This window comes from Podarcis cretensis, assembly GCF_951804945.1.
Source record: "Podarcis cretensis genome assembly, chromosome: 3".
Taxonomy (NCBI): Eukaryota; Metazoa; Chordata; class Lepidosauria; order Squamata; family Lacertidae; genus Podarcis; species Podarcis cretensis.
This window is the reverse complement of record NC_137172.1, coordinates 22729269-22755620: the sequence shown is the minus strand read 5'-3', so window position 1 is coordinate 22755620 and position 26352 is coordinate 22729269. Positions and strand designations below refer to the sequence as shown.

Below are 26352 nucleotides of genomic sequence, written 5' to 3'. Positions count from 1 at the left end.
TTTCTCTGCTTATATTCTAACCATCTGCACAGGAAGTATCTAGAAAATTGTTATATGTACATTTCATAGTGTTGGAATTTTCAGATATGGATGAGTTGCTTGGATGATCATGAGACACAGCCACAATTTTTTGTGTGGCTTGGGAAACCCAGCCAGATAAATAAATAAATTTTTTATTATTATTATTATTATTATTATTATTATGATGATGATGATGATGATGATGATGTGGTGGCCATGATTCATAAATCAACCTTGAGACACTTCTGTGAAAGGAAGTTTCATATGGCTTAAATATATATATATAATAGCTGTATCAGTCCTTCCACTTGCATATACTCTTCTACTGATAACTCAGTACTGAAGACTCAGTAGAAAGGATAAATATGTTGCTGATGCTTAAAAGCAAGCTTGTAAATCAGAATTATGTAGTCTTTGTCTCTTCTGATCTGTAGCAATGCTTACAGTCATCAGATTGAGGGTTTTGCTGATTTAAAACCAAATGAAAAGATGTTGTAACATACATTTTCAAAACCAGTTACAGATAGGTAGCCGTGTTGGTCTGCCATAGTCAAAACAAAATAAAAAAATTCCTTCCAGTAGCACCTTAAAGACCAACTAAGTTAGTTCTTGGTATGAGCTTTCGTGTGCATGCACACTTCTTCAGATACACTGAAGAAGTGTGCATGCACACGAAAGCTCATATCAAGAACTAACTTAGTTGGTCTTTAAGGTGCTACTGGAAGGAATTTTTTTATTTTATTTTCAAAACCAGTATAGGAATAAAAAGCTGCCTTATAGCAAGTTAGAAAGCGATAACAATTAAGATCCCTAGAAGTCAAAGCATAAACAATTACAAGACCTAGAATAATCTATATATCTTTATATAAACTACATCAATGAAGATACAGAAACACAAAACCAAATAATATAAATCTGAAGATAGGACATCAGTAGACAAAAATCTGTTTCAACTGTTTAGTCTTTTTTTAATTCAGTCTGTTTTCTCAGTTCTTCATGAAGAGTGTGATAACATTCAACTCATGAAGAGATATCCTGGTTCTTTTTGTGCCTTTCTGGCCAATAAAGGTTATTTTTTCTGTGCAGTTGTTTTTGTCTTGATGAATTGCTTTTTTGCCTTGATGAAAAACAGTTTTTTCCCTACAAGTGCATGTACAGTCTTTGAGTGAAATATTTTATGGTTCATCTTGGCTAAAGAATTCAGTGCAAACACAGCTGCTTAGAAAAATGAACACTTATGGGCCAGAAAAGTACAAGAAGAACCAGGGTATCTTTTCAGGAGTTGAATGTTATCACTCTCTCCAAGGACAATTGAAAAAACAGACTGATTTTTATTTTTTAAGGAAGACTGAGTTTACTGATGTGCCATCTTCAGATTTATATTATTTCTTTTTGTGTTTCTGTAGCTACACTGATGCAGTTTATTTTATTTGTAGAGAGAGAGAGAGAGAAATACAACCCCATTTTTATATACAGTCATACCTCGGGTTGCACGATTTCAGGTTGTGCACCGCGCCAAACACAGAAGTACCGGAACAGATTACTTCCGGGTTTCGGCCCTTGCGCATGCGCAGAAGTGCTAAATCGTGCTTTGCGCATGCACAGAAGCACTGAATTGTGACCCACGCAGACGCGGCGCTGCGGGTTGTGGACGCTGCGGGTTACGAACGTGCTTCTCGCACGGATCATGTTCGCAACCTGAGCGTCCACTATACTGGGTCTTGTAATTTTTATACCAGATTTGTCCCGTTAGTCTAGTCTTTCTACTCTCATTGGTAGCAGATCTCTGATCACATACTACCTGTTTCTTTCAATTAGAGATACCAGGGATTGAATCTGGACCTTTTGCATTCAAAGCTCTACCACTGAGCTTTGGTTCCTCCTCAGAAGGGGTCAGTGTTATTTACTGCTGAATTGCAGAAGACCTTTTGACAGAAGGGGGGCTGCTACAAGCCCAGTGTTGTTGTCTTGGTACAGGAGCCAAGAACTAATTTCATTGTATGTGTGGAGAATCAGATTCCTGTTCTCGGTTAGCAAGAACAAAAAATATTCCTCATAAATGATAACTGTTCACCACTTCCCACTTTTTCCATAAATTTTGCTCATACAGTGGTACCTCGAGTTACAAACGCTTCAGATTACAAACTCTGCTAACCTGGAAGAGTTACCTCGAGTTGAGAACTTTGCCCCAGGATGAGAACGGAAATCGTGTGCCGGCGCAGCAGCAGCAGCAAGAGACCCCATTAGCAAAAGCACGCCTCTAGTTAAAAACAGTTTCAGGTTAAGAACAGACCTCTGGAACTAATTAAGTTTGTAACTAGAGGTACCACTGTATTATGGGTTTCTTTCTTTCCATACTTTAGTTGATAGAAATATCAAAGAAAGAATTTCAGGTAAACATGGGTGCTAATATAAAAATTCTTGGATCTTACAGCATTCAAGATAAATAAGAAATCTTTTAGTATATAACCGCAGAATATATTGAATCTTGATATTTGAATTATTGCTGCACAGAACTTCAGGGGAAGAAATCTGTTCCTTCAGCACAAAAGCCTGGAGAAGGCCAACGACTGAGCAGTTTGACTTTTGGATGCTTCTTGAACCGAGCAAGAAGTCCTCAGCCAGTTCCAAAGCCTGACGATACAAGCGGCTCCTCATCAAAGCAAGCTGAACTAAATGAAGGCAATAGCAGTCAAGGTATTTGGGGCATAATTTTCAAAGTGACCAGTAATTCAATCAGATTCGAACAGATTTACTTGGAAATAATTTACATTGATAACAGTGGGATTTTATTTCTAACTTTATTTCTAGGAGGGCTAGAGACTTACTTCTTTTTAAACGAAGCTCAGAGTCTGGGGCCTCCTGGGGGGTGGGTTGGCGACCCTGGTTATCAAACTGCATCATAACAAGCAAGTCTGTTGACCAACTTTGGCCAGAAATACCACCCTTTTAAAAACTACTTGCATGTTACAGAACTCATGAGTGAAAACACAGTCTAGATGTTTCCCATCAATTCAACAGGGATTGGGAAACTCAGGCCTGGAGCCAAATGCAGCCCTCCATGCCTCTCTATGTGGCCCTTAGATCTCTTCCCAGGCCACACATACAACTGGCCCTGCTTTGTGACTCGAGAGTGTTTTGCCTGGCTGGAATGCTAACTGGTCTTGAGAGCGTTAAACTTTTGAAAATATAATTTAAGTTGAGGAAGAAACTGACACAGAAATTTATTTTTAATAAACTTCATAATTTTAAGCTTAGTCACCGTGTTCTGTTCATTGTAATATGTCATATAATCTTTTACAAGGGCTGCATATTTTAATTTTCTGTCTTGACCAACAGTGTTCGTTTTATCAAAAATTTAAATGTGAACATTAGAACAGTTTCAGTCTTATCTACAAACTAGTTAACTTGGGGTCCTTGCATTTGAATAGGAATAACCTTCTTGTGTTTCAAATGTGCTAACACACTGATCACAAAACTTTATAATACCAGCAACTAAAAGCTTAGGATAGGATGAACTCATCTGGCACTTACATTGCAGGAGTGCTACTCTGGATTTGTCAAGTGCAATGATGTTGCTGCAAATGTTTTAGGTTTGAAATGTCACTTAGCTTATGCAGAAGTAGTGTGACCTGTTTGTAGCTTAGGTTGTAGGTTAAGAATAGTTTCTATTACACTTTCCTTCTGATCCTGTATTCTTGGAAGTGAAAGCTGTTTATTTTAGTTGGTTCTTACTTGAGGAAAGTGTACTTAGGCTGACATACGCAACAGCAGTTCAAGGACTGGATAGTAGGGCTGCAGTGCAGAAGAGTCACAGCAGACAACTGGAGAAACTAGTAGAATGGTCAGAGGAGGTATATTTCTCCGCCTTTTCATTGTTATCACCCCTTCCTTCAGATTCTATAAAGAAACTCTGTATGACCAAAAAAAGTACTTAGGCTAGTTGCAAAACCCCAGACAGACCTTTCTTTGGGCTCACTTTTGAATTACTCACTGTGCGCTACATTTTCAACCTGCAGGTGAGAGCCATTTTTGAATGCTTCTCCACGTACAAAATTAACTCCATGTACAAAATTAAACCCATTTCCTCTGGGAATAAGAGTCTAGCCTTGCCATTCTCCATTTTTTCTATACTAGTTTTCTATGTGCAGGAAGTTTTGACAAAGCTAGTGGAGTATTAAAACCAGCATCTCAGTCTACAGCAGCCTTTCTCCATCTCCCCAGATATTGTTGAACTACAACTCCCATCACCCCTAGCTAGCAAGGCCAGAGCTCAGGGATGATGGGATTTGTAGTCCAACAACATTTGGGGACCCACAGGTTGAGAACTGCTGCTCTAAAGATGATTGACTATATGGGACTGGCAGAAATGACCGGCAGAATCCGAGACCAGGGAAAAGAGTCGGCGGAAGAAGATTGGAGGAAATTTAAAGATTATTTGCAGAAATATTGCAAAATTAATGAATGTTAGAATGTTGTTGGACAGAAATTAAGTGGTTACCAGCTGTAAAGTAAAAATGGAGTAATAAGCTAAAATAAGTTACAAATAAGTTATAATAAGGATTTGCTGAATTAAGATTCGAACTGGAATACAAAAGGGGGAGGTAAGAGGAGGTTCGAGAAACAAGGTAACAGAAATAAGTTGTGGAAATTATATCTGTTTTGTTTTGATTTGTTTTTTCGTTTTTCTTTTTTTTGATTGTGTATTTTTGTACTTTTGTATTTTTGTTTTTTGTACTAAACTGGAAAATTTAATAAATATCTATTATAAAAAAAAAAAAAAGAGAACCGCTGCTCTACAGGGATTTGGTCCACTTATTTGTAGATCTGACCATATCTTCTTAGAATGAAGCTGCCAATGTTTCACATAATATTGTATACTATTTGTATACTGTATTTTTCCATGTATAAGACTAGGGGGTTTTTTTACCAAAAAAAAAAAAAGGTTTGAAATTGGGGCTCGTCTTATACATGGGTAGTGCTGAGGGGTGTTTTCTTAATTTGGAGTCCCCCAAAATAGGGGGCGTCTTATACATGGGAGCGTCTTATACACGGAACTATACGGTAAGCTGTATATCACAATTATCTTGATTGAAAACAAAGGTGCATTTCAACTGATGAACACATTGGTTATAAATTACAACCTGCTGTCTTCATTAAAAGTAGTTTTTCCAAACATGTCGTTGTTACTGTTTTTCCAGAGAAAGAAGTCCAGGAAACATCTCTTCTTGGCCAAATGTATGGGAGTAATAGAGTTCTGAAACCTCTACAACATAGCTCTTGCATGCCAGAACAAAGGCAAGCAGTAAAGTCAAAAGACCTTGATAGTAATGTATCAAAGAACTCCTGCATTACAGTAAGTGACTGGAGCTCTGATGAGGAAGAAGGAGGCAAAGAAAGATCAAAATCTAGGTGCGTATCCACTGTTTCAAGTCACACATCTGAAGAAGGCACAGGCTACAGCAGAATTGGAAGTGAAATGTATTTGACAGCATCAGATGACAGCAGTTCTTTTTTGGAAGAAGAGAGCTTCCAAGCTCAGGGAAACATATGCAAAAAACTATATTCTTGGCAACAAGGGTCTCCATGGAAAAACCAGAACCATCTAGTTGGAAAGAGCAACTTGGAATCCTTCAGCGAAACGAAGGATCACGATAGCTTTTCAGATGAACTGAATAAGAGGTTTCAGTCCCACAGGCTAGATTATTCATCCTCTTCCAGTGAGGCAAATACTCCAAGTCCAATTCTAACGCCAGCTCTAGCTCCTAAGCATCCAGCACTGATGCTGGCAGCAGGCGCTATGTCTGGCAGACAACTTGACTCTCCATCTAATCTGCCGCCTCCAAAACTGAGGACTCCTAGCATCTTTACTTTAAGTGCAGCATTGGCAAAAAAACATTTCAGCCAGCCTCCTCTATGTTCGGACAAAATGTTTGGCAGAAACAGAAATGCTATAAGCATGATACGTCCTTTTAAGCCTCAGGAAACAGACATAGATCAAGTGGATGGGAAAAGTACAGAAGTTCTGGAGAAGATGGAGATTAGTTGTAATGAGGAATTGTTTACCTATGACTCCTGTGAGACTCAGTGTGCAGAAACCTTGGACTCTAATGATGCAAGGAAAACTACAAGCAGCAAGCCACCTACTCCTCCTCTGCATCGATTCCCCTCTTGGGTAAATGAAATCATAATATTCCAGCATGTTAATTTAACCAGATATGGTTCACATCCCCGCTTTTTTTTTGGGGGGGGGAATTATCCTCTAAATGTTGCTATCAGCATTAAACGTGGGCATATGTTGCTTCGTTGAAAGCACATGTCATCTCTCTAGTCAGAATTGACCACATATGAAATAGTTACAAGTGTTAATTTTTCAGTGCAATAAATAAATAAATCTTGGTTTATACTTCAGAATATGTGAGAACAGATTAGAAGCTCGATTAGGATCAATACAAGTTCATGAAATTTGTCATCGACTTCAGTGGAACTAACAATAAAGTATTTTAAAACCCTTTATAATTTCCCTTCCTTTTCGTAACAGGTTATATAATTTAACCAGGACAAGAGAGAGGGCGGATGGAGTAGAACAGGAAGACATTAAGTTAAATATGACAGCACTATTAGATGAGTTGATTGAAGAGCCTTTACTAGATTTTCCACTTTAACTTCTTCTTACTTCTTGTTATTTAATCAAGGGCTGGGGGTGGAAAGTTTGAATCCAGGCAGTTGTGCTGGGAGTGGGAAGTTAGTGTTTTCCATCTCATCTAGTATGGCCAGAGTGCGTGTGTAGGAAATGCAAAGATACATATTTACTGCCACTGACATGCACACTTTATAATTCTCTGTGTTTACCTTTCAGTTACTTTTTAATACTTAGAATATTGCTGTTTGCTGTTACTTACATAGGGAAAGTGATAGGGAGAGTTGAGGGAAAGAGTAGTACAGGTAGTTGTTACTAATGTATGCAGTTTGGTGGAAGGTGATCTTAAAAGTATGCATTTCTCTGAAAAAAAATCTCAACTGTTCTAAACACATTTAGCTTCTGTCCTAAGCACATTTACTTAAACAAACAAGCATCCTGTTGACTTCAGGAACTATAATAGGTGCTTAGGAAATTATAGGTTAATTGAATTTTGATAGCAATATATAGTGGAAAACACATAAATGACTACTAAAGAGACCTTATGGGCAGTATCCAACTTATTCTATCTGTGCAAGGATTTCTGCTTGCTCAGTGGACCTTTCTCTCCCATGTGCCATTCTGGGGGTTTCTCCAGCCCTCCAGACCAAGATGGGGACAAGATTGGACACATATGGAGAGAGGAGAGGTGGGAAAGCTCCCTTAGGTAAATGGAAATCTTTACATAGATTGAACAAATTAGTTAGATACCATCCTAAAGCTTAACCGTAATTATTAAACAACATTAAAATATTACCATATGAAGAAATTGGTATCAAACGACAAATATTTCAGTAAAGAACAAATCATGTTGCTGATAATCAATATAAGCTTTGTTGTACTAGCCAAAGGCCATGACAAAACCATACAAACACTATCAGGAAAAGAAATATCTATATAACTATGTAACTATGTAAAAAGCCGAGCCACTGCCTGAACCATCAAAATCATAAAATCCTGCTAATAAGAAAAATGCAGCAATGTCTGAAAGAAATACATTTTATAAGGAATAGCTGCAAAAAATAGAGAACTAGAGCAGAAATATGCAAATAACAGATTATCACTTTTTGGCATCAGCTGTTAAAATGTTTCCTAATGTTGAAAAGACTTAATTCTGCTCCCATCTGAATTTAGTTGTAGTGGGTCATAGATGTAATGTGAACACAGCATAAAGTTATGGAAAGGCTTAATAAAATGTATTCTAAAAACCTCTGTTTGTATATCAGGAAAGCAGAATTTATGCTGTAGCCAAGTCAGGCTTACGCTTTTCTGAGGCCTTCAACATGGACTCTTTCAATAAAAGTAAGTGTGACAAAGCTGTTTGAGGATTGAAATCTTAAATTTTTTCAACTCAGTGAGACTTACCTCAGAGTAAACAGGATAAAAATCCTTTGCTTGCCTATTTGTGGAAGTAAAAGGTCTCAAAAGTGTACAAATCAGTCTTTGGAAAATGTTTTGCTTCTTTAATTATATATATTAAGTTAGATCAAGCATGCTTCTTATATTCATGACCATTTACATTACTTTTTACTAGCTTTTAAAATTTGCTATAATTATCTCCTTTTCTTCGTTCTATTTAAAAATATTAACATATCAAAAATGCATAAATTTCATAGAATGCATTTTTTCCACATGTTCTTTTACCTTCTTAGAACTTGTACGTCTGTATCTGACAGTCTGATTATTCGGCTATTACTTTATTCAATGAAAAATTGCCCTAAGTAATCCAGCGTTTTCAGAATATATATATATATATATATATATAAATTTTTATTTCAGGTTCCACCACTTCAGCTTCATATTCCTCATCAGGACTTTACACATCGCTAATATACAAGAATGTGACTACACCAGTCTATACCACTCTTAAAGGGGTAAGATTTTGATTTAAAAGTTGTATTTAGGGGATGAACTCTTGTGGTCTATTTCAAAAACATGACATTTCATACATTTCAGAGCAAAAAAAAAAGTGCTTGAAAAGTTATTGGTACTGCTTTGGAATTGTTGTAGTGGGGATCCTACAGTCAGAATCCCAGGGTATGATGATTGGCTAGTAATTTTCCAGTAATCTTTTAGAATATGATGAGTGTTAAATTGTTAAATGAAAATGGCAAAATATTTAAGAGGTGGAACCTTCTGGTGGCATATTATTATTTCATGCACCAGATGTGAAACCTGAACATAACAGTAACATTTAAAATACAGTAGAGCCAGATATACCAATGGAAAGAAAGTGAATGCGAAGTACCAAATGTTGGATAACAATCTCCAATATTCCACTTAGCTGTGTCAGGGCTTTTATCTTCTGGTACATGAAGGTAGAAGCATAAGAGGAGAGACAAAGAGCCAGCCCACCAAACATTCCCATACCACAAAAATGTATTGGGTTGCTTCTTAATAATTTGGAATTGGGGCCCCATTTCTCCTTTGTACCGATTCCATAACCTTCTGAATTTCCTTTGTAAATTGAATTTTATTTGAATTTTATTTTATTTTCATTAATTTTATTTTCATTCTTAGAAAGCAACACAAATCAGCAACAACCCTTTCTTAGATGACTCTTCTGGGTCTGAAGAAGAAGACAGTTCCCGATCCAGTTCTCGGACATCTGAATCAGACTCTCGAAGCAGAAGTGGCCCAGGGAGTCCACGGGCTATGAAACGAGGTGGGCATAAGGCATACGAATGCAGTACTTTTGAATCAGTATAAGTGTTCTAGGGGTTCTCCCGATAACTCCCAAGTCAGTGCATTTATGGAAAGGACAAACAACAGCTTGGATGTGGTAAGCCAGAGAAGCATTATAGAACATGACTGTTGCAGTTCCTGTTTTTTTTTAGAGAGCTGGGAACTAAAGAAGTTTTCCTGTTTCTGGAACATCTCCAACCTTTCTAATGGGAAAGTAATGTTACAGTAACAGTAAAGTTCGTACAACTCACATTTGACACTGATTAAGCTCTAATAGTTTGCATCTTCCAGGCTAACAAGGATTGTTTGGTTGTTGGTTCAACCCTTGACAAGCAGGAAATATATTATTATTATCTGCTTTGCATCCAGGGGTCTCTCTGTCTTCAATGACCTCAGAAGGTGACTATGCTATTCCTCCTGATGCCTACTCAACAGACACAGATTATTCAGAACCTGAACAGAAATTGCCTAAAACCTGCTCATCATCTAGTGATAATGGGAAAAATGTGAGTAATGTACAGCCTCTTTTATTCCAGGGCCCTTGGTTCCTTAGGCTATATCTGCACAAGTGATATCCACACTTCTTAATACTTTCTTCCTACGTTTTTCTCTGAGGTTAAAGCTGTGTAACCTCTCATTATACGTGTACATAATAGGCTACTTAGAGAAAGAGAGTGGACAGAGGAGCAATCAAAATACAATTGAAAATGGCAGTACACTGGCAATTTATGCCCATTTTAAAATTCCTGGACTTTCGAGATTTCACCCACCCACCCACAGATGTTTGTGAGACAAAAGAATACATCTGTAGGATTGCAAAATGCCTAGGAGTCTGATGTAAGATGTGGGAGGAATGGAAACAAAACACAAATTAGAGATTTGGTAGAGATGTGTGCACAATGAGGAATTGGAAATATATGAATTGTTCCAGTTAAAGCATATGTATGTGGGTTATATGTGTTTAATTCAAATTTAACTTTCTGAAGCAAAAGATAAGCACTTACAATTTAGTGTTTATAAGTTATAAAGAATTATCAAGAGGAGAAGCGGGAGGAGAATGAAACTGATAGATTAGGAGATGAGTGGCAAAGAGTAGAGAGAAGATGTGGCAGTGCTTATGCTAGCAGGCTATATTACCAAGGTGTTGATGGGTTCTTTCTTATGGACAATGAAGCTTTTCCGTGCATCTGGCTTATTAACTCACACCAGTAAGACTTGCAGATCAATCAAGTTTTACACTTCTACATTACAGCTAGTTGTCTAGCTAAGGGAAATAAAATAAATCATAATTACCCTTCAACACATTAAAAAATACCTTTTAAATTATAGGAGCCATTGGAAAAATCAGGATATTTGTTAAAAATGGGTGGTAAAGTAAAGACTTGGAAACGACGGTGGTTTGTACTCAAAGGAGGTGAATTGCTGTACTACAAATCTCCGGTAAGCAAGTGCCTTATTGTATTGTGCTTATAGTATTATGAGTTTGAATGCATCAAATGCTGCAAATCAACCTACCATTGGGCATCTATTGGTTGGTTGCGGACCTTATGACAGAAGAGCAGTTGATCACTGGAGATCTCTCTTCAAAAGGGGGAGGGAAAGAAGAACATGTTGTAGCAAGTTTAAATTTGGAGACTTCCCCTTGTGTTACCCATCTGATCTAAGTAAGCCAGCTTTAGCCGTGTTGGAAAGCACACAGAAGTCCACCACATCCTCAGTTTTAGTGTGTGCTTCCAAAAGCCCCAGAGTGCATTAGGAGCCTGGCCATAGCCACAGCCTTCCTGGGGACAACTCATATGTCACTATTGTAATTCTTGTGTTGACAGTGGCAGAGGTTTTCAACCTTTATGAGTCCACGGCTCCCTTGACCAACTACATTCTTTCTGCAGCACCCCTGTGGGGTTGAGGAGCCCAGTTATGTCACCCCTTGCCTGCAGAGCTGGCAGTGTCTCACCCTTTTTCGAACACCTTCCCTTGTGGAATGTTTCCTCAGCCTCTACTCCTCGAGTGTCCTCCGGGCAGCTTCTGCTACCGCCCCTGGTCTCTGAGCTGCCCCCCGCCCCAAAGAGAGGTGCCACCTTACGCTGCCCAACAGGGACCTGGGACTTGTCTGTCCTTTCCCAACATTCCTATCATGTTTTGTTTCCAAGCTAGCAGTTTGCAGCTGCATTGCATCCATATCGTAACTGTCAGGGGTTCAGGAGCAGAAGCACAGGGAAGAGGGGAGATGGAGAGCGAAGGGGAAGAATCTGAGGGCAGCGTAGGAGAAGATGACAGTGGCCCGAGAGATTCCATGAGCCTCTCCGGCGAATCGGAAGATTCACAGAAGAGGGCGCCAGTGGCCAGGGCAAGGGGATTCCCAAGGGGGACACTCCAGGAGCAAGGGGCCAGCAGGGACTCCCAGAGTAGCAGTTGGAAATCAGGACCAGCTTCCCCACCAGAGCATAGTGGGGGGGAAGAGTCCCAGGTATCGAGGGCAGAGGATTCCACACCAGGGAGTGAAGATAAGTCAGGGCTGGCCACGCCTCCATCGGAGAGCCAGACAACGGAGGGGAGGTCAGATCCGGGCAGTATCCCGGAAGAGGGAAGCAGTGACAGAAGCAGTGTGACGGTCAGGAGGAAGGTCACTGGGTTGGTGCGAGAGGCAAGTTCAAATGTACAGGAGCGCGGGACAGCAGAGAATGAGGATTGGGAACCGGGTCCTAAAGCCCGCCGGAGACAGGGGGAGGAGTCAGCCGACTCAGCGTCGGAAGAGTCCAGAAAGGGGAAAGCCCCGGCGGGCAGGAGGACCCAGAGGAGAAGAGAACAACGGAAAATGTGGAGCAGGGCTAGGATCTTAAACTGGTGTCAGAGGGGAGGAGATTCAGACGGGACTTCGCCGGTCTAGGGTTTAAGACGTAGGGCTGCGCGCTGCGGCTTTGGAATGGAAGTTGAACTTCAATAAAGACTTTTGTACATAACGACGATCGGGCGTTGGTCCTCTGTGAGCTAGGACCTAGGGGCAGCTCTGACAGTAACATACTCCCCCATATGAATCAATGTGCGCTGCTAACAAAGCTTGATCCAGAGAAGAAAACAAACAGTTGTTACACATATAACAATCCCTGTTGTTTCAGTTCCACCCTTGGAACTACCCACCACTGGTTTCCCCAGTGTACCTCTCTGGTTGTCTGACTTCCAAGGAATGAGTGCTTCTGCATTACCTTGGTTAGGGAATGTAGTGTTATGCTTATCAACTCCCTGTTGTGTCTTTGTCTCTGACTTGGACACACCTTTAACCTGTCTTGAGATGTCAACAATAGTAACACATGCAATAGCTGAGTTAGCAAACTGTTTAGAATACCTCTTGGTGGTACGCCCTTTGTAATTCAGACCTGCGTATGAGGTGCTGATCCCCTCTGCTGACTGGCTCATCCTTTGGACTCTTTGGAGAACCAGTTCCAACAGTAAACAGTGGTTCATCCTTCACTTGTGAAGGTCTAGCTATTGTGTGAGATTTCCTCTCAATGACTGTGTCAACTGAGCTCTTTGAGCTATCTGTGTCACTCTCAGAACCACTATAATCAGAAAAATCAGAATCATCATCTGAATTGTCCTCAGTGGGAAATGTGTGAACAATTACTCTCTCCTGTTCAGGAGTACTCTCTAGAAATTTTGTGAGAATCACCTGACCAGATTCAGACAAAATTACTCTGTAGAGACCCTTTTCATAACCTACAAAAATGCCTCTGGCATTCTTTACTCCACCTGGAGCTTCAGTTTTCACATGAGATCCAAAAACCTTAAAATGGGCAACAGAAGGTTTTCTATGGAATAGCCTTTCAAAAGGAGAACTTCCCAAACCTTTTGAAACCTTTCTCAGCCAAGTGTAACAATAACACGATAAAAGATTCAGCCCAATACTCATGTGGCAAGTGTGAACTCAGCAATTGCACCTTCATCCCATTCTGCAATTCTTTGTTCACTCTTACACAGACACTTTTGTTCCATGCACCTGCAGAAACAGCAACCTTGTGCTTAATCCCTTTCTTATCCAGGAAATTCTGAAAATCCTGTAAAAGAAAAACTGGCTTTTCATCTGTGAAAAGACAATCAATGTTAGCATCATGAACACTTTTAACCTTATCACAAAACTCTTTAAACCTTTCTAAGGCTTCTTTTGGACTCTGCAATATGTATATCCACACATAATGAGAAAAATAATCCACACACACAAGATAGTATCTTGTATTGCCTCTAGATGGTGCTAGAGGACCAATCACATCAGCATACACTTGCTGAAAAGCATTGGTAACTTTCGTCGTCTTCTGGATGTCCTTCGTTACACCTGCAAGAGAAATCATGTTAGACTCAGATGCATTACAATTTTTGCAATCACTTTGATCAATAGTCAACAAATACAGTCCATCTTTCTCTCTGGCAGAAAGATACAACTCTCCATCTTTGAAGATTTTGCAGCTTTCCTTATCATAGGACAAGACCAGTCCTTTCTTTGTGATCTGTGAAACACTCAGCAGATTGAACTTCAAATCAGGAATGAAATACACATTGTTAATAGTCAAGTTCAGACTTTTAAGATACACAGTTCCAAACCCTGTCGCTTGGATCTCCTGACCATTGGCCTGTTTCACAGTGAAGCTTTGCTTCTCAAACGTAGAAAACAGTTCTCGGCACGATGTCATGTGCTGCGTGCAGCCTGTGTCCAAAACAAAAGCGTTTTCCACTGAAAATGTGGCTTTTGTTGACAGCAATGCCTTAGCTGGTTTCTCCTGGGACTTGGTACAACTTTTGCCTGACACCTCAGGTTTTGCAGAGCTCCTCTTAGCTCCTTTCTGTTGACGTGGCTTCTTACAGTTGCGCTGAAGATGCCCAGTCTGTCCACAATTGTAACAACGGACAACGTTCAAAGCAACAGCCTGTTCTTCACTAGCAATAGCAGTGGGGGTGCCAGAACTCCGAGCGTCTCTCCCCTGTCAGCGACATCTATTGCAGCAAGTCTGTCTCTCTCATTCAAAACCACGGAACAAATTCTCTCCACCGTAAGATCAGCGGCAGGTAGAGAACCCTTGCAACTGTTTTATAAGTCCGATTAAGCTGTTAATTATCATGAAGCAGAATATCTCTTCCTGTAGAGGGAAATTGCATTGCACCATCTGCTGGCGTAAGAATTTCATCTCTGTCAGATGTGCTTGCACATCTCCATCAGGCGCTAGTCTCATATTGGTCAGCTTTTCAAAGTGCAGCAACGCTGAAGCACCAGCACCTCTCTGATGTATTCTACGCAGCGTTTCGCGAATCTCACGCGCATGTGCCAAACTCCCAATATGTACGAGTTGATCATCAGAGATACACAGAATTATGGCCGTCCTGGCTCTCACATTCCGTGAATTCAGTGCTGGCGTAGGTGCAGCAGGGATGGGATTATCAATCACCCCAAAAATCCTCTTGATTCTGAAGCAGGGCTTTCATCTTTACAGACCATGAGGAATAATTGTCATTAGTCAGTGGAGGTGGGTAAGGTAAGCCTCCCCCCTTCTTGGCATCCATTTTGAATCCAAGCCTCAGCTCTCACTCTCGAGCCTGTAAAATCCAAAAGTTTATTGGATGTTTACTGCCTTGCATCTGGCAGCTAAACCGCAGGCTGCTTTGGAATTTCCCTCCAAGAGCAGTGAGATAACAGACAAACCACCAGTGTTTTTCGAGCCTCTCACAGTCCTCACGTTGGCTTGTAATTTTCCTCTTTACTTTTCAAGCTAACTAGCTCAGAAGTAGCTGAAAAGTTCTCACATCTCGTTGCTTAGCAACTGGACTTGGTAGACTGCAGTAAGGAATGTGAAATATGTGGCTCTCTCTCAGTGCTGTTTTTTATCCAAAAGCAGCTTCTGTGAATCAGAGAAGAATCAATCTGCGTTCACTCTTTCAGCCATCAAACATTCAGCATACCTTTAGGGGTTCCGTTGCTCGTAGCTTATCAGCCGTCCTTGTAGCTTCCATCTGCTCGCTACCATATCTTCCTTTATCTCCTTGCAGAGGATGAATATGATCCACCAACCTCTTTTGCTGCATGTAGCAAAACCATCGGCTCGTGCTACCAGATGTCGGAAATCAAGCCTTTATCGGGAGAAACTGGCAACTCTCCCAGGCACCCGGCTTGGTCTCCTGTTGACCTCCCTGGCTGCATTCCCCAGCATGATCCAGACTAGGTCTCGATAGGCGATTCTTCCCAAACGTGGGAAGAACACACCCACTCCCTCCTGCTCCCCCGGCAGGGAAAAGGAGATAGACAGAAACGTATTTACATGCTTTTATTTCTGTCTTTGCAGCATTACAGAAAACATGTCTGTTCTCTTCAAACTCCAGCAGTCAAGTGACAAAAACTTCCTGTACTTCCTGTACAAGAGCAAGAGGAAGAGCTCATATTACACTCTGAGCTAATTCCGGTGCATCACCCTGTGAACTGACTGTCCCACTGTTTCCCACGGACAGTCCCAACATTCCCATCATGTCTTGTTTCCAAGCTAGCAGTTTGCAGCTGCATTGCATCCATATCGTAACAGGAGGGGGGGTTATTGCATTGTTCTTGTTCGTGTTTTATTATGCATTTTTGTTTGAAATGCCCGGTGTTCTTCGGATGAAGGATGGTATACAGATTTAATGAATAATAATAATAATAATAATATAGACATGTTATTTATTTGTATGTTTAGTAAATTTGTCAGTCACTTTACCTTGCCTAGGGCACGTCTGTTAGGCACATCTTCTGGGGAGGAATTTTGTCCATCCCAAAATCCTTAGATGGCACATGACACATTCATTTTGAATGCAAGCATTCTTTAAGAAATCAAATATGCACTCCTATCAAAAATGTCCAGAGAGATGGGCACAGTCAATTCAGAATTAGACTGCTTCAATAATAATAATAAGACCCAAGTTCCAATAGCTACTGCTACTTCCTGTTCTCTTCAGCAGACAAGGGCTAGACATAGTTTCTCTCTAGATTTAAGGAGGAATAAGTCATCAGACTCACACACACATCTAGAGGTGTGTCTGTTCTTCCTGACCCAACAGCTAAATCCAGAGCAGATTCTTCATTACAGAATGTGGTCAAATCAGGGTGGAGCATTCCACTGCACAACATGCATTTGGTGGCATATGCTAATCAATGTTATGTTTTAGACAACTCGTCATGGAACAGCTGAAAGTTCCCAGACATAAATTGTCCTGTGGCTAGATTAGTATCCCACCTTCTGCATCCAAAGGACAGGGATGCTCAGTTTGAGACCCCACAGAACACAAGTTGGATCTGGAGCTAAAGCATATTCATAAGTCAAATGCATTATCTATTAGAGTTTCATGTGTGGTTTCTAGATTCAGGTAGATTCTGTTTTCAATAGACATCTTTTTGTGGCTGGAGGATCTTCTAGATGAGCCGCAACAAGAATTAAGATAACATAAGATGCTGACATTCTTGCAGAACATTTCTGAAAATTTCCAGGGCAACAGCATTTGTAGCTGATGCCACAATGAGTTCTCAGCCAGGCTCTGGCTGTGCCATTGGGAGATATACAGTACGTGGCTTCACAGCTTGTCTTCTTAGCCCTTTGTTGTAGGAAAACCTTTTGGTGAGGAGGCATTGAAGTAGACAAGAAGGCCATGCTTTCAGTGAAGAAAGAGGGAAGCTGGTCCTTTTGATGTTTCTTCTATCCCTAGCAGTCCTTTCATCCCATCAGATCAATTGAAAGAGGGGAAAATCATCAGTCTCATTTTTCTCATTTTTTTTCTCCTACAGAGTGATGTAATACGTAAACCCCAAGGTCAGATTGAACTAAATGCATCCAGCCGTATTGTAAGAGGTGATGGAAAGCAAACAGTTCAGGTACTTCATTAACTTTCTATAATGAAAGAATTTGGCCTTCTCTGACCACACAGGCAGAGGGACAAACCCCTTCTTAGTGACATTTTACTGGTCTTGCACAATGAATTTTCAGTGGAACTCAGAGCACTTCCACTCAGCCGTTTATTGACTAGGTGCTACTCATGCATAGAAGTTTTTTGCAGCTTCTGCATAATGTCATCCTCATCAGAATACCACCCTATTCACTCTTCCTCATTAAATCCAGATTTACTGTTTCTGCAGGTGTTTTAAATTACTGGATTTTCCATGAAAATAGTAAATCCAGATTAAAAAGGGAAATAATATTGGATAGCATTTTAATGAAGACAAAGTTGTGTAGCCATTGAGGAAACTCGCAGGCATGTGAAGCACTGAGTCCACAGTTAACTGTTCCAGGTGTCTCCAGAAGTGAATTAGGAAGCTCCCGTTGGAGTAAAGCATCAAGTAGAAATTTTGAAGGAACTTAAAAAAACTTCTGATAAGATTTACAACATTTTTCAGGAGGCTTTGATATGCCTGGAATGGAAACGGAATGATCCTTTAAGAATTTACTCTGAGAATTTTTAAATATCTGTTGATGACTTGTAAAGAAATATTTGTTCAATTAAAATACTTAATAGCCTCTCCCCCCCAGTATAACTAGGTTAACTTCAAACTCTGTTTATTACATACTTGATGTTTAAATGTAGGTACCAGTAGAATATGGTTATGATGATTTGTATTACCACAGTTCAAGGTTATTTCTTCCATCACTTTGCAGCTGACTACTGAAAAACGAACCTATTACTTGACTGCAGATTCCCCAAACATATTAGAAGAATGGATCAAAGTACTGCAGAATGTTCTTAAAGTACAGGCTGCAAGTCCACTTTTCATTCAACCAGATGTCAAACCTGCCATGAAAGGCTTGCTTACCAAGGTAGAAATCCTTATTCTCCGGTACAATCAGCTTTGCTTTTGTAAATTAGCAAATTCTTTGCAGATAGAATTAAGAGATGAAGGTGAATTTCAGAAATATAGCAACTCCCCAATTCACAGCCCAAACCTTTTCTAAATTTGAGTACAATGAGTTAGCCACTGCTGGTCAGTACTCTCCAAACAACCTTACTTTTGCAAGGGGTGGAGGTCTGATGGTGGAAAGGGCTTGTTGGGGACAGTAAAGGCTTTGTCGATTTATTCTTATACTTGGAAACTCCGGAGCATGCTCAGAAGCGTTATTTCCTGCAAAGGTACATGGGGCTTCCAATTTCCTGTCTCCTGGCCCAGTTCATTGAATTGGAAGCCAAAGGAAATTAAAATATTTTTGCACAACCTGTTAACTTGAGGTTAAAGTTTGCTTGGGCAAGGACAGCTGGGAGCATTCTTCTCAAGGCTGGGTTTTTGTTCTTCCCTAGAAAAGCTCACCATGTTCCTGGGCTTTTTCTGAGAATTCCCAGGGGCAAACTAGATGTAACATGAAACACCTCTTTTGTATTTAAAAAATACAAATAATATAAGCTTGAGGAACTGGCAGTTGTGATCAGAGCAGGCATAAAGGGGAAATTTAATCATTTTCTCTCTACTACAATCGTCTGAATCTGGTATTTGCTTTGTGGAGAAACCATTCCAACATTTCTATCATTGAAAATGGTCCCTTGTGTATTTAAAATAAAGTAAAGGAATGTAAGGGACGGGTGGCGTTGTGGTTAAACCACAGAGCCTAGGACTTGCTGATCAGAAGGTCGGCGGTTTGAATCCCCAGGATGGGGTGAGCTCCCAATGCTCGGTCCCTGCTCCTGCCAACCTAGCAGTTCAAAAGCATGTCAAAGTGCAAGTAGATAAATAGGTACCGCTCTGGCGGGAAGGTAAACAGCGTTTCCGTGTGCTGCTCTGGTTCGCCAGAAGTGGCTTAGTCACGCTGGCCACATGACCCGGAAGCTGTACGCCGGCTCCCTCAGCTAATAAAGCGAGATAAGCGCCACAACCCCAGAGTCAGCCACGACGGGATCTAATGGTCAAGGGTCCCATTACCTTTACCTTTAAAGGAATGTATAGGTTCATACTCAGTATATACTACGCATTCTTCAATTTATTCACTTGCAGGTGAAACATGGATATTCCAAGAGAGTGTGGTGTATGCTGGTTGGGAAAACTTTGTATTATTTCCGCAGCCAAGAAGACAAGGTATGTCTTTTTAACCTATTAAGGTATTAGAATTCATTTCTACTTACTTGTGACTTCAAGGTCGGAAGTCGTAGGTCATTTCTTAGTTCTCTTGAGACTGAGTGAGTAGGTACAAAGGGGTAATTTCACAAATTCAGCATTTGTTATTGGAAAACAAAACTTGAACCTATAATTCTGGATGAAGGAAACATTCGTAGGTAGGAAATGTGTGTATATTATTGCTAGGACAGTGGTAACAAGAATGCTAAACTGGGTCTATCCCCTACTTGCACATATACACACACAACTTAGTATGATGTTTGTCAGTTTTTCTACCAGTATGCTTTTCTCATTTACCTTACCTGATGTCTTTGCTTCTAGTTTCCTTTAGGCCAGATAAAACTCTGGGAGGCTAAAGTTGAAGAAGTTGACCGGTCCTGTGATTCAGATGAAGATTATGAGGCCAGTGGCCGTAGCCTGTTATCAACACACTATACAATTGTCATCCACCCTAAAGAACAAGGTCCCACTTACCTTCTTATAGGATCCAAGCATGAGAAGGTAGCAAATGGTTTATAATGTCTAGTCAATTTTTAATAGTCAACATAGAATAATGTTTATCAAAGGGAAAAGTAAGTGGCACTGTGCAGATTCAGACATAATGATAAAACTTAATTGAGTGTTACAAGGAGGCGCTGAAGTGAGCCTCAGGCTTCTTTAGTTCCCCTTTACCCTCAGAAGCTGAGGGTGTGTGTGGAATATTGACATCTTTCAGTTTAAGTATTTATTGTATGGTCTGTAGATTGCTATACAGCTATATGGCATTCATCATGTGGGTGTGTATGCTGGAAGCAAAGCAAATTGGATAATTTTAGTAATATTTTGATTACGTTGGGATGTAGAATGGGTTTTTATACTTAACAAAAGCGGTTTTTTAAATTCAAAATGTGGTATTCTACTAAATTATACTCAGAGTAAACCTACTGCATTAATTTCAGTGGGCCTCTTCTCAGTAAAACTTTGTTGAATACCACCCAAACTTATGTTTGGGAGTAGATTGATCTACAAGGGTGTGGTTTTTGCTTATACCAGACTGTTCTAGGTAATTAATAAACAAAAGCTAAAACTAATTTATGAAATGTTTTATTTTCTAGGACACTTGGCTCTACCACTTGACAGTTGCTGCTGGAAGCACAAATATAAATGTTGGGACAGAGTTTGAACAGCTTGTCTGCAAGTTGTTAAATATTGAAGGTGAACCCAGTAAGTCAATTTCTTTTATTGCAAATTAGTTCGTATATTATATGACTATATAGTTGTTCCAAACTTGGCAAAGAAGAAAATAAGCTATTATTCCAGACATTTTTAAAAATTGGAAATACAATGCCATCTTGTAGTTTTCAAAAAGCTCACATAGGACTTTTCCTTCCAGGTAGAAGAGGCTGCCCCAGCAGTCCTTGTCTATTGCATGAGGTTGCATGTTCGAATCCTGTATGGGGCAGCTGCATATTCCTGCATTGCAGGGAGTGGACTAGACAATCCTCAGGATCCCTTCCAACCCTACAATTCTATAATTCTACGAGTTGGGCAACCTGTGGCTCTCAGTCTAATTTCACACAGATGGGGGAGCCCAGAGGGAGAGAAGAGCAGGAGGGGAGGAACGCTGAAAATGGAGGAGATGGGGTAACAAACCCTCTCCAAGCCACCTGTCTTTTCCCTAGCAACCTGCTGGACAAAGAAGGGTTCGGGGAGAAAATGGGTTGCAGACAGAGAGAAAAGGGGTGGCCTCAGCCACCTCCAGCATGGATCCCCCCTAAAATAAGTTCCCTAGTCCTGGTTAAGGGGAAATCAGGTGCAATGGACCAGTTCTTCAAACTGAAAACCTGGTATATGTAGAATGTTTTCAACTTGTTTCATTTGATTTGCACATATACCTATTTGATTTTATTAAAAATATCTCTTCAACGTACCTGTCATAGTTAGACTTGATAGAAAATCTTTGTCTCAATTAAGCCATCAAAGCTTTAAACTCTTGACACTGTCACTAGCACTGTGATTTTACTAGACAGGAGTGGTGTAGCAGGGGCCTATTAACATTTTACAAAAATACAGTGATATTTCTGCCCCCTAGAAGTTTGAAACAGTACACACTGAAGCCTCCTACGTAGGATTTCAAATCATCAAGTACATCATTTGGGGGTTTGCCCATTCAAAAATAAAATAACATTTAGGAAGCATTGTTGCTACTTTTTTCAAATAGTGTTTTTAAAATGGTTGCATAATGCTTTGAGGAAAGAGCACAGGGGGAAATGTAGATTTAGTAAAAGCATATGTGGTATTATGCCGGACTATTTGTACAAATATTTGTACACACACATCTTGCCTTATGTGAAATCGTTCCTTTTTCCAAGTTGATGATGATGATGAATAGTTTTGTTTATATAACTCCCTTCCTCTCAGTGGAGCCCAGGGTGGTGAACAAAACAATAAAAAGTATGTCACTTGTACATTATAATTTTAATATATTTTTAAACAGCATAGCTATAATAACAATATACAGCTGGACAATAATACTGTTAAGATACTGGTCATATTTCAAAAGCATAGGCAGACAAATATGTTTGTAGCAGAGAACTGAAACTTAACTGCACAGGGGGACAATTGCATTTTCCCAGCAAAGGAATTCCATAGTTGGGTGCTGCCACAAAGAAGGCCCTGTCTCAAGTAACCATACCATGGGCCATGCCCTTGGATGAGCTCATGAGCCAGGCATCTCCATCTCTTCTCACAGATGGGTTAGTCAGGCACTCCTTTAAATTTGTATGTATGTCTTAACTTTCTTGTAGAGCAGAGTTGGGGAACCTCAGTCCTGGAGGTTGAATGTGATTCAGCAGGCCTCGTAGTATATCTTTATTTCAGTAAAGCTTTTGACAAAGTCCCCCATGATATTCTTGCGAGGAACCTAGTAAAATGTGGGGTGAATGGCGTAACTGTTAGGTGGATTTGTAGCTGGTTGACTGACTGAACCCATCAGCTTGTCAACTTCATGTTAGGTCTCTCTTAAGAAACTGCAAAAGACTAGTTCTAAATAATAATGTTATTACTTTAAATAGATGACTGTGTCTCTTTTTGTGTCCCAGCTTCCCAGATCTGGAGGCACCCTGCACTTTGTCACAGCAAAGATGGGATTACTTCTCCTCTTACAACCCTCCCATCTGAAGCATTGCAAACAGAAGCTTTAAAATTATTTAAGGTAAAAAAAAAAGTAACTTTTTATGTGGTTGGGAATGATTTTATTCTTTTAGTATATTTTATTTGAAATGGTATAGAATGTATATTATAGTGCAGCCTTTTTCATGACTGCTCAGACAGTAAGTCCCATGAGTTCAATGGGACTTCTAGGTAAACACCTAAAAACATTTAATAGGAAGTAAGCCTGATTAGAAGCAACATCACTTCTGAGTAAACTTACTTCTGAGTAAACACACATAGGATTGTGAATTTGAATATTGACTTTCAAAAACCAGCCTTGCAGAAATGCCTAAATGTGCCCAGACATTGGCTTTGATAGTTTTCTATAGGATTGCTGATCAGATCGTCGGCGGTTCGAATCCCCGCGACGGGGTGAACTGCCGTTGCTCTGTCCCAGCTCCCACCAACCTAGCATTTCGAAAGTACGCCAAAGTGCAAGTAGATAAATAGGTACCGCTCCGGTGGGAAGGTAAACGGCGTTTCCATGCACTGCTCTGGTTTGCCAGAAGCGGCTTAGTCATGCTGGCCACATGACCCGGAAGTTCCCTCAGTCAATAAAGCAAGATGAGCGCCGCAACCCCAGAGTCGGTCACGACTGGACCTAATGGTCAGAGGTCCCTTTGTATGTCTGTTTCTTTGACTCACTTGCTACACTTATGAACCACCTTGCTTCCAAAGTGCCAAAGGCAGTTTACAATTTCAAATAATGGCTGAGAGTGAGGAAGAGGAAAATATGCAAATTCATAATACAGCTCTTTCATGGTGTTATATAAATAAATTACACAATATAACTGTGGAGGTGGTTTGCGAAGGAAACATTTATGGGAGAGAGCATGGCTCAGTGGTAAAGCAGAGCATATGCTTTGCATGCAGAAGGTCCTAAATTCAGTCCCTAGCATTGCCTCTTAAAAGATCAGACAGCAGGTCATGTGAAAGACCATAGAAGGCCATAGCCACTCAGAGCAGACAGCACTGGGCTAAGTGAACAAATAGTCTAATCTGGTACAAGGCGCTTCATGCATTCTGATAATTCTGGGAAGGGAGAAGCCAACTAGCAGTTGGATCCATAGAACTGATTGCCCTTCTTCAAATAACTATATCTGTACATCAGCCACCCATTGTCAATGAAGACAAAGTTCTTTCAAGTTTAAATTGGTTTTTTTTATACCCTTGTAATTCAGCTTAAGTTGATATGAAACCTCCCCCCAATTAGATTTAATTAAATTTAAAATGCAAAATGGAAATTATTTTTTTCTTGTTCTCTGTTGCAGACTTGCCAGTTGTTTATAAATGCAGCAGTGGACTCTCCTGCCATTGACTACCATGTATCTTTGGCCCAAAGTGCTTTACAAGTCTGCCTCACACATCCAGAGCTTCAAAATGAAATCTGTTGCCAGTTGGTTAAGCAGACAAGAAGGCGGCAACCCCCAAATCAGATGGGACCAGTGCAGGTACTGAACACTTTTACACCTTTCCTGAGGGATTGACTTTGATGAGTTTGTACCAAAACTTCTTGATTACAGTGTGCAGGTGGAGGGCGATCCAGAAGATTACAACATGGGTAGTCTCTGCACAAGGCGGGTGGCAGAAAAGGAAGGGGAAGGGCATGGAATGCAAAATGGGCAGCAGAATAAGAGAGACGAGTGGGTTCAGAAATGGGGCATCTTCTTTGGCCTGCGTTCCTGGTTGTTCAATGTCCACTATGTTCATAAGCCTCCTTGTGCTTGGAGGCTGTTTGATTCTGAAAGAAACTTCAGATTATGATGCTGATCTTTCTCCTTGCTCAGGCCTGGCAGCTTTTAGCACTCTGCATTGGACTCTTCCTTCCACAGCACCCATTCCTTTGGCTCATCAAACTTCACTTGAAGAAGAATGCAGATTCCAGGTACTGTATACCTTATAGGAAAATCAGACCATCAAAGGCTAAATGATTGCCTTCTGTTATGAACGAGTATAATTTAATGGCCATAGAAATGTAGCACTATTGCTTCAACAGATGTTAATTCTTTTTCATGTTAATTATTGACATTGCTCCATTGGTATTGGTGTTAATTTACATGTTTTATGTTAGTTCCCTGCCCAAGTAATATAAAGCCTTTGGTTTGCCCATTTATAAAGTGGTAACTGCACTGAATATTGAAATGGGGTCATTGGCATTACACTATCATTCTGTTTTTCAAGTTTTTCAACTTTGGAAACTGTGATATTGGAATAAAAGTTAGTAGACACACATGCATTTTACCTGATCCCTCACACCTATGTTAAAGAAGACCAGGAAAATATGAAAAGACATTATAATATTATCTCACTCAAAACTCAGTTGTTGGTGTGCATATTCACAACATCATCCTACATTTCACGTTTGGATCCCGACTCATATAACCATGCTTGGTTTGGGATGAGAAGAAAGAAGCAGAATAGTTTGCCATGTGACTTGTTAAAAACATTGTTGAACATATTGTTTAACCATTATATGTTAAAATAATCTGTTGAAATCCCTGCTGTTTTCAGTTTGTTATGAAGCCTTGTTTTGTGTTCACAGAACTGAATTTGGAAAATACGCAATTTACTGTCAACGATGTGTAGAAAGGACACAACAGAATGGTGACAGGGAAGCCAGACCATCAAGAATGGAAATTCTTTCTACACTTCTAAGAAATCCCTACCATCATTCCTTACCTTTTAGTATTCCAGTGCATTTCATGAATGGCATATACCAGGTAGGCGTGAACCGTAAAATGATGGAGTATTGGTTGTGCTGTCAGAAATATTTAAAGATGCTGTGGCTCTACTTTCTTCATTGTCAACAAACAGATTGATATTTTTTATCCATTGGATAAATCGTTTGTGCTTTTCTTTAAAAAAATGTATGGTTTGGATCTGAAACTTCCCTTCCACAGGATACATTCTGTAAATGGAAGAGCATCTTTGGCTACAACCCACCGTATGTACCAAGATTTTCACCACGGCACTTGCTTCTTCAAAATCTAAGCTTTGTGAGAACTTATTTCACTTTTATGTTTCACTTGTTTTGTCTAGGTTGTTGGCTTTGATGCTTCTACCACAGTGGAAGAATTTCTAAACACACTCAATCAAGACACAGGAATGAGAAAACCAGCCCAGTCGGGTTTTGCTTTGTTTACTGATGATCCTTCTGGCAAAGATGTAGAACACTGTCTTCAAGGAAACATCAAGGTAAACAATCCCTTTAATGAGCTCACAATCGAAATTACCTTTGAGTTGCAAAAGAAAACATTTTCCTTATTTAAGTGTGTTTCATTTTTCTTGGTGCGCAATGACCGGGGGGAAGCAAACAAATGCTTGATTGTTTTAAGCACAAATGGTAGTTTTAGAAAGCTCATTAAAGATAGCTGTGGGAAGTTTCAAATGATTTATGGGAATATTTTTGGTGACTTTGTGATACATGGGAATGGTGTTATAACAGTTTCCCATATGGGTTTGTGGTGTATTGCTAAACAGGAAGTGGGGAAAGTTCTACACCACTATCCACACAGAGGACACTCTGTTGATGTCAATATTTTCCACAAATATTTAACACAAATTTATGGGATAAGCCCTACAGCAGACAAGTATGGCATACTTGTCATGCACAATGTTTTCCATTATCATGGTAGCAAAATGGTCATAAGTCACATTGATTTCAGTGATAGCTCCAGGT

The 26352-nt window shown here is 40.0% G+C and overlaps 1 protein-coding gene across 2 annotated transcripts in view; it reads left to right on the top strand.

The window, feature by feature from the left end:
* Positions 1–26352, top strand: part of PLEKHH2 (pleckstrin homology, MyTH4 and FERM domain containing H2) — a 68638-nt gene that overhangs the window by 30969 nt on the left and 11317 nt on the right. For both annotated transcript variants that reach the window (XM_079968462.1, XM_079968463.1), the window contains 17 exons: positions 2536–2718; positions 5223–6196; positions 7927–8002; positions 8480–8574; positions 9221–9365; positions 9755–9891; positions 10715–10825; positions 17175–17261; positions 18040–18198; positions 19362–19442; positions 19803–19982; positions 20576–20684; positions 22562–22674; positions 23945–24124; positions 24461–24558; positions 25216–25393; positions 25713–25868. In XM_079968462.1, coding sequence (XP_079824588.1) covers positions 2536–2718; positions 5223–6196; positions 7927–8002; positions 8480–8574; positions 9221–9365; positions 9755–9891; positions 10715–10825; positions 17175–17261; positions 18040–18198; positions 19362–19442; positions 19803–19982; positions 20576–20684; positions 22562–22674; positions 23945–24124; positions 24461–24558; positions 25216–25393; positions 25713–25868 — 3062 coding nt within the window. The remainder of the gene's footprint in view (positions 1–2535; positions 2719–5222; positions 6197–7926; positions 8003–8479; positions 8575–9220; positions 9366–9754; positions 9892–10714; positions 10826–17174; positions 17262–18039; positions 18199–19361; positions 19443–19802; positions 19983–20575; positions 20685–22561; positions 22675–23944; positions 24125–24460; positions 24559–25215; positions 25394–25712; positions 25869–26352) is intronic.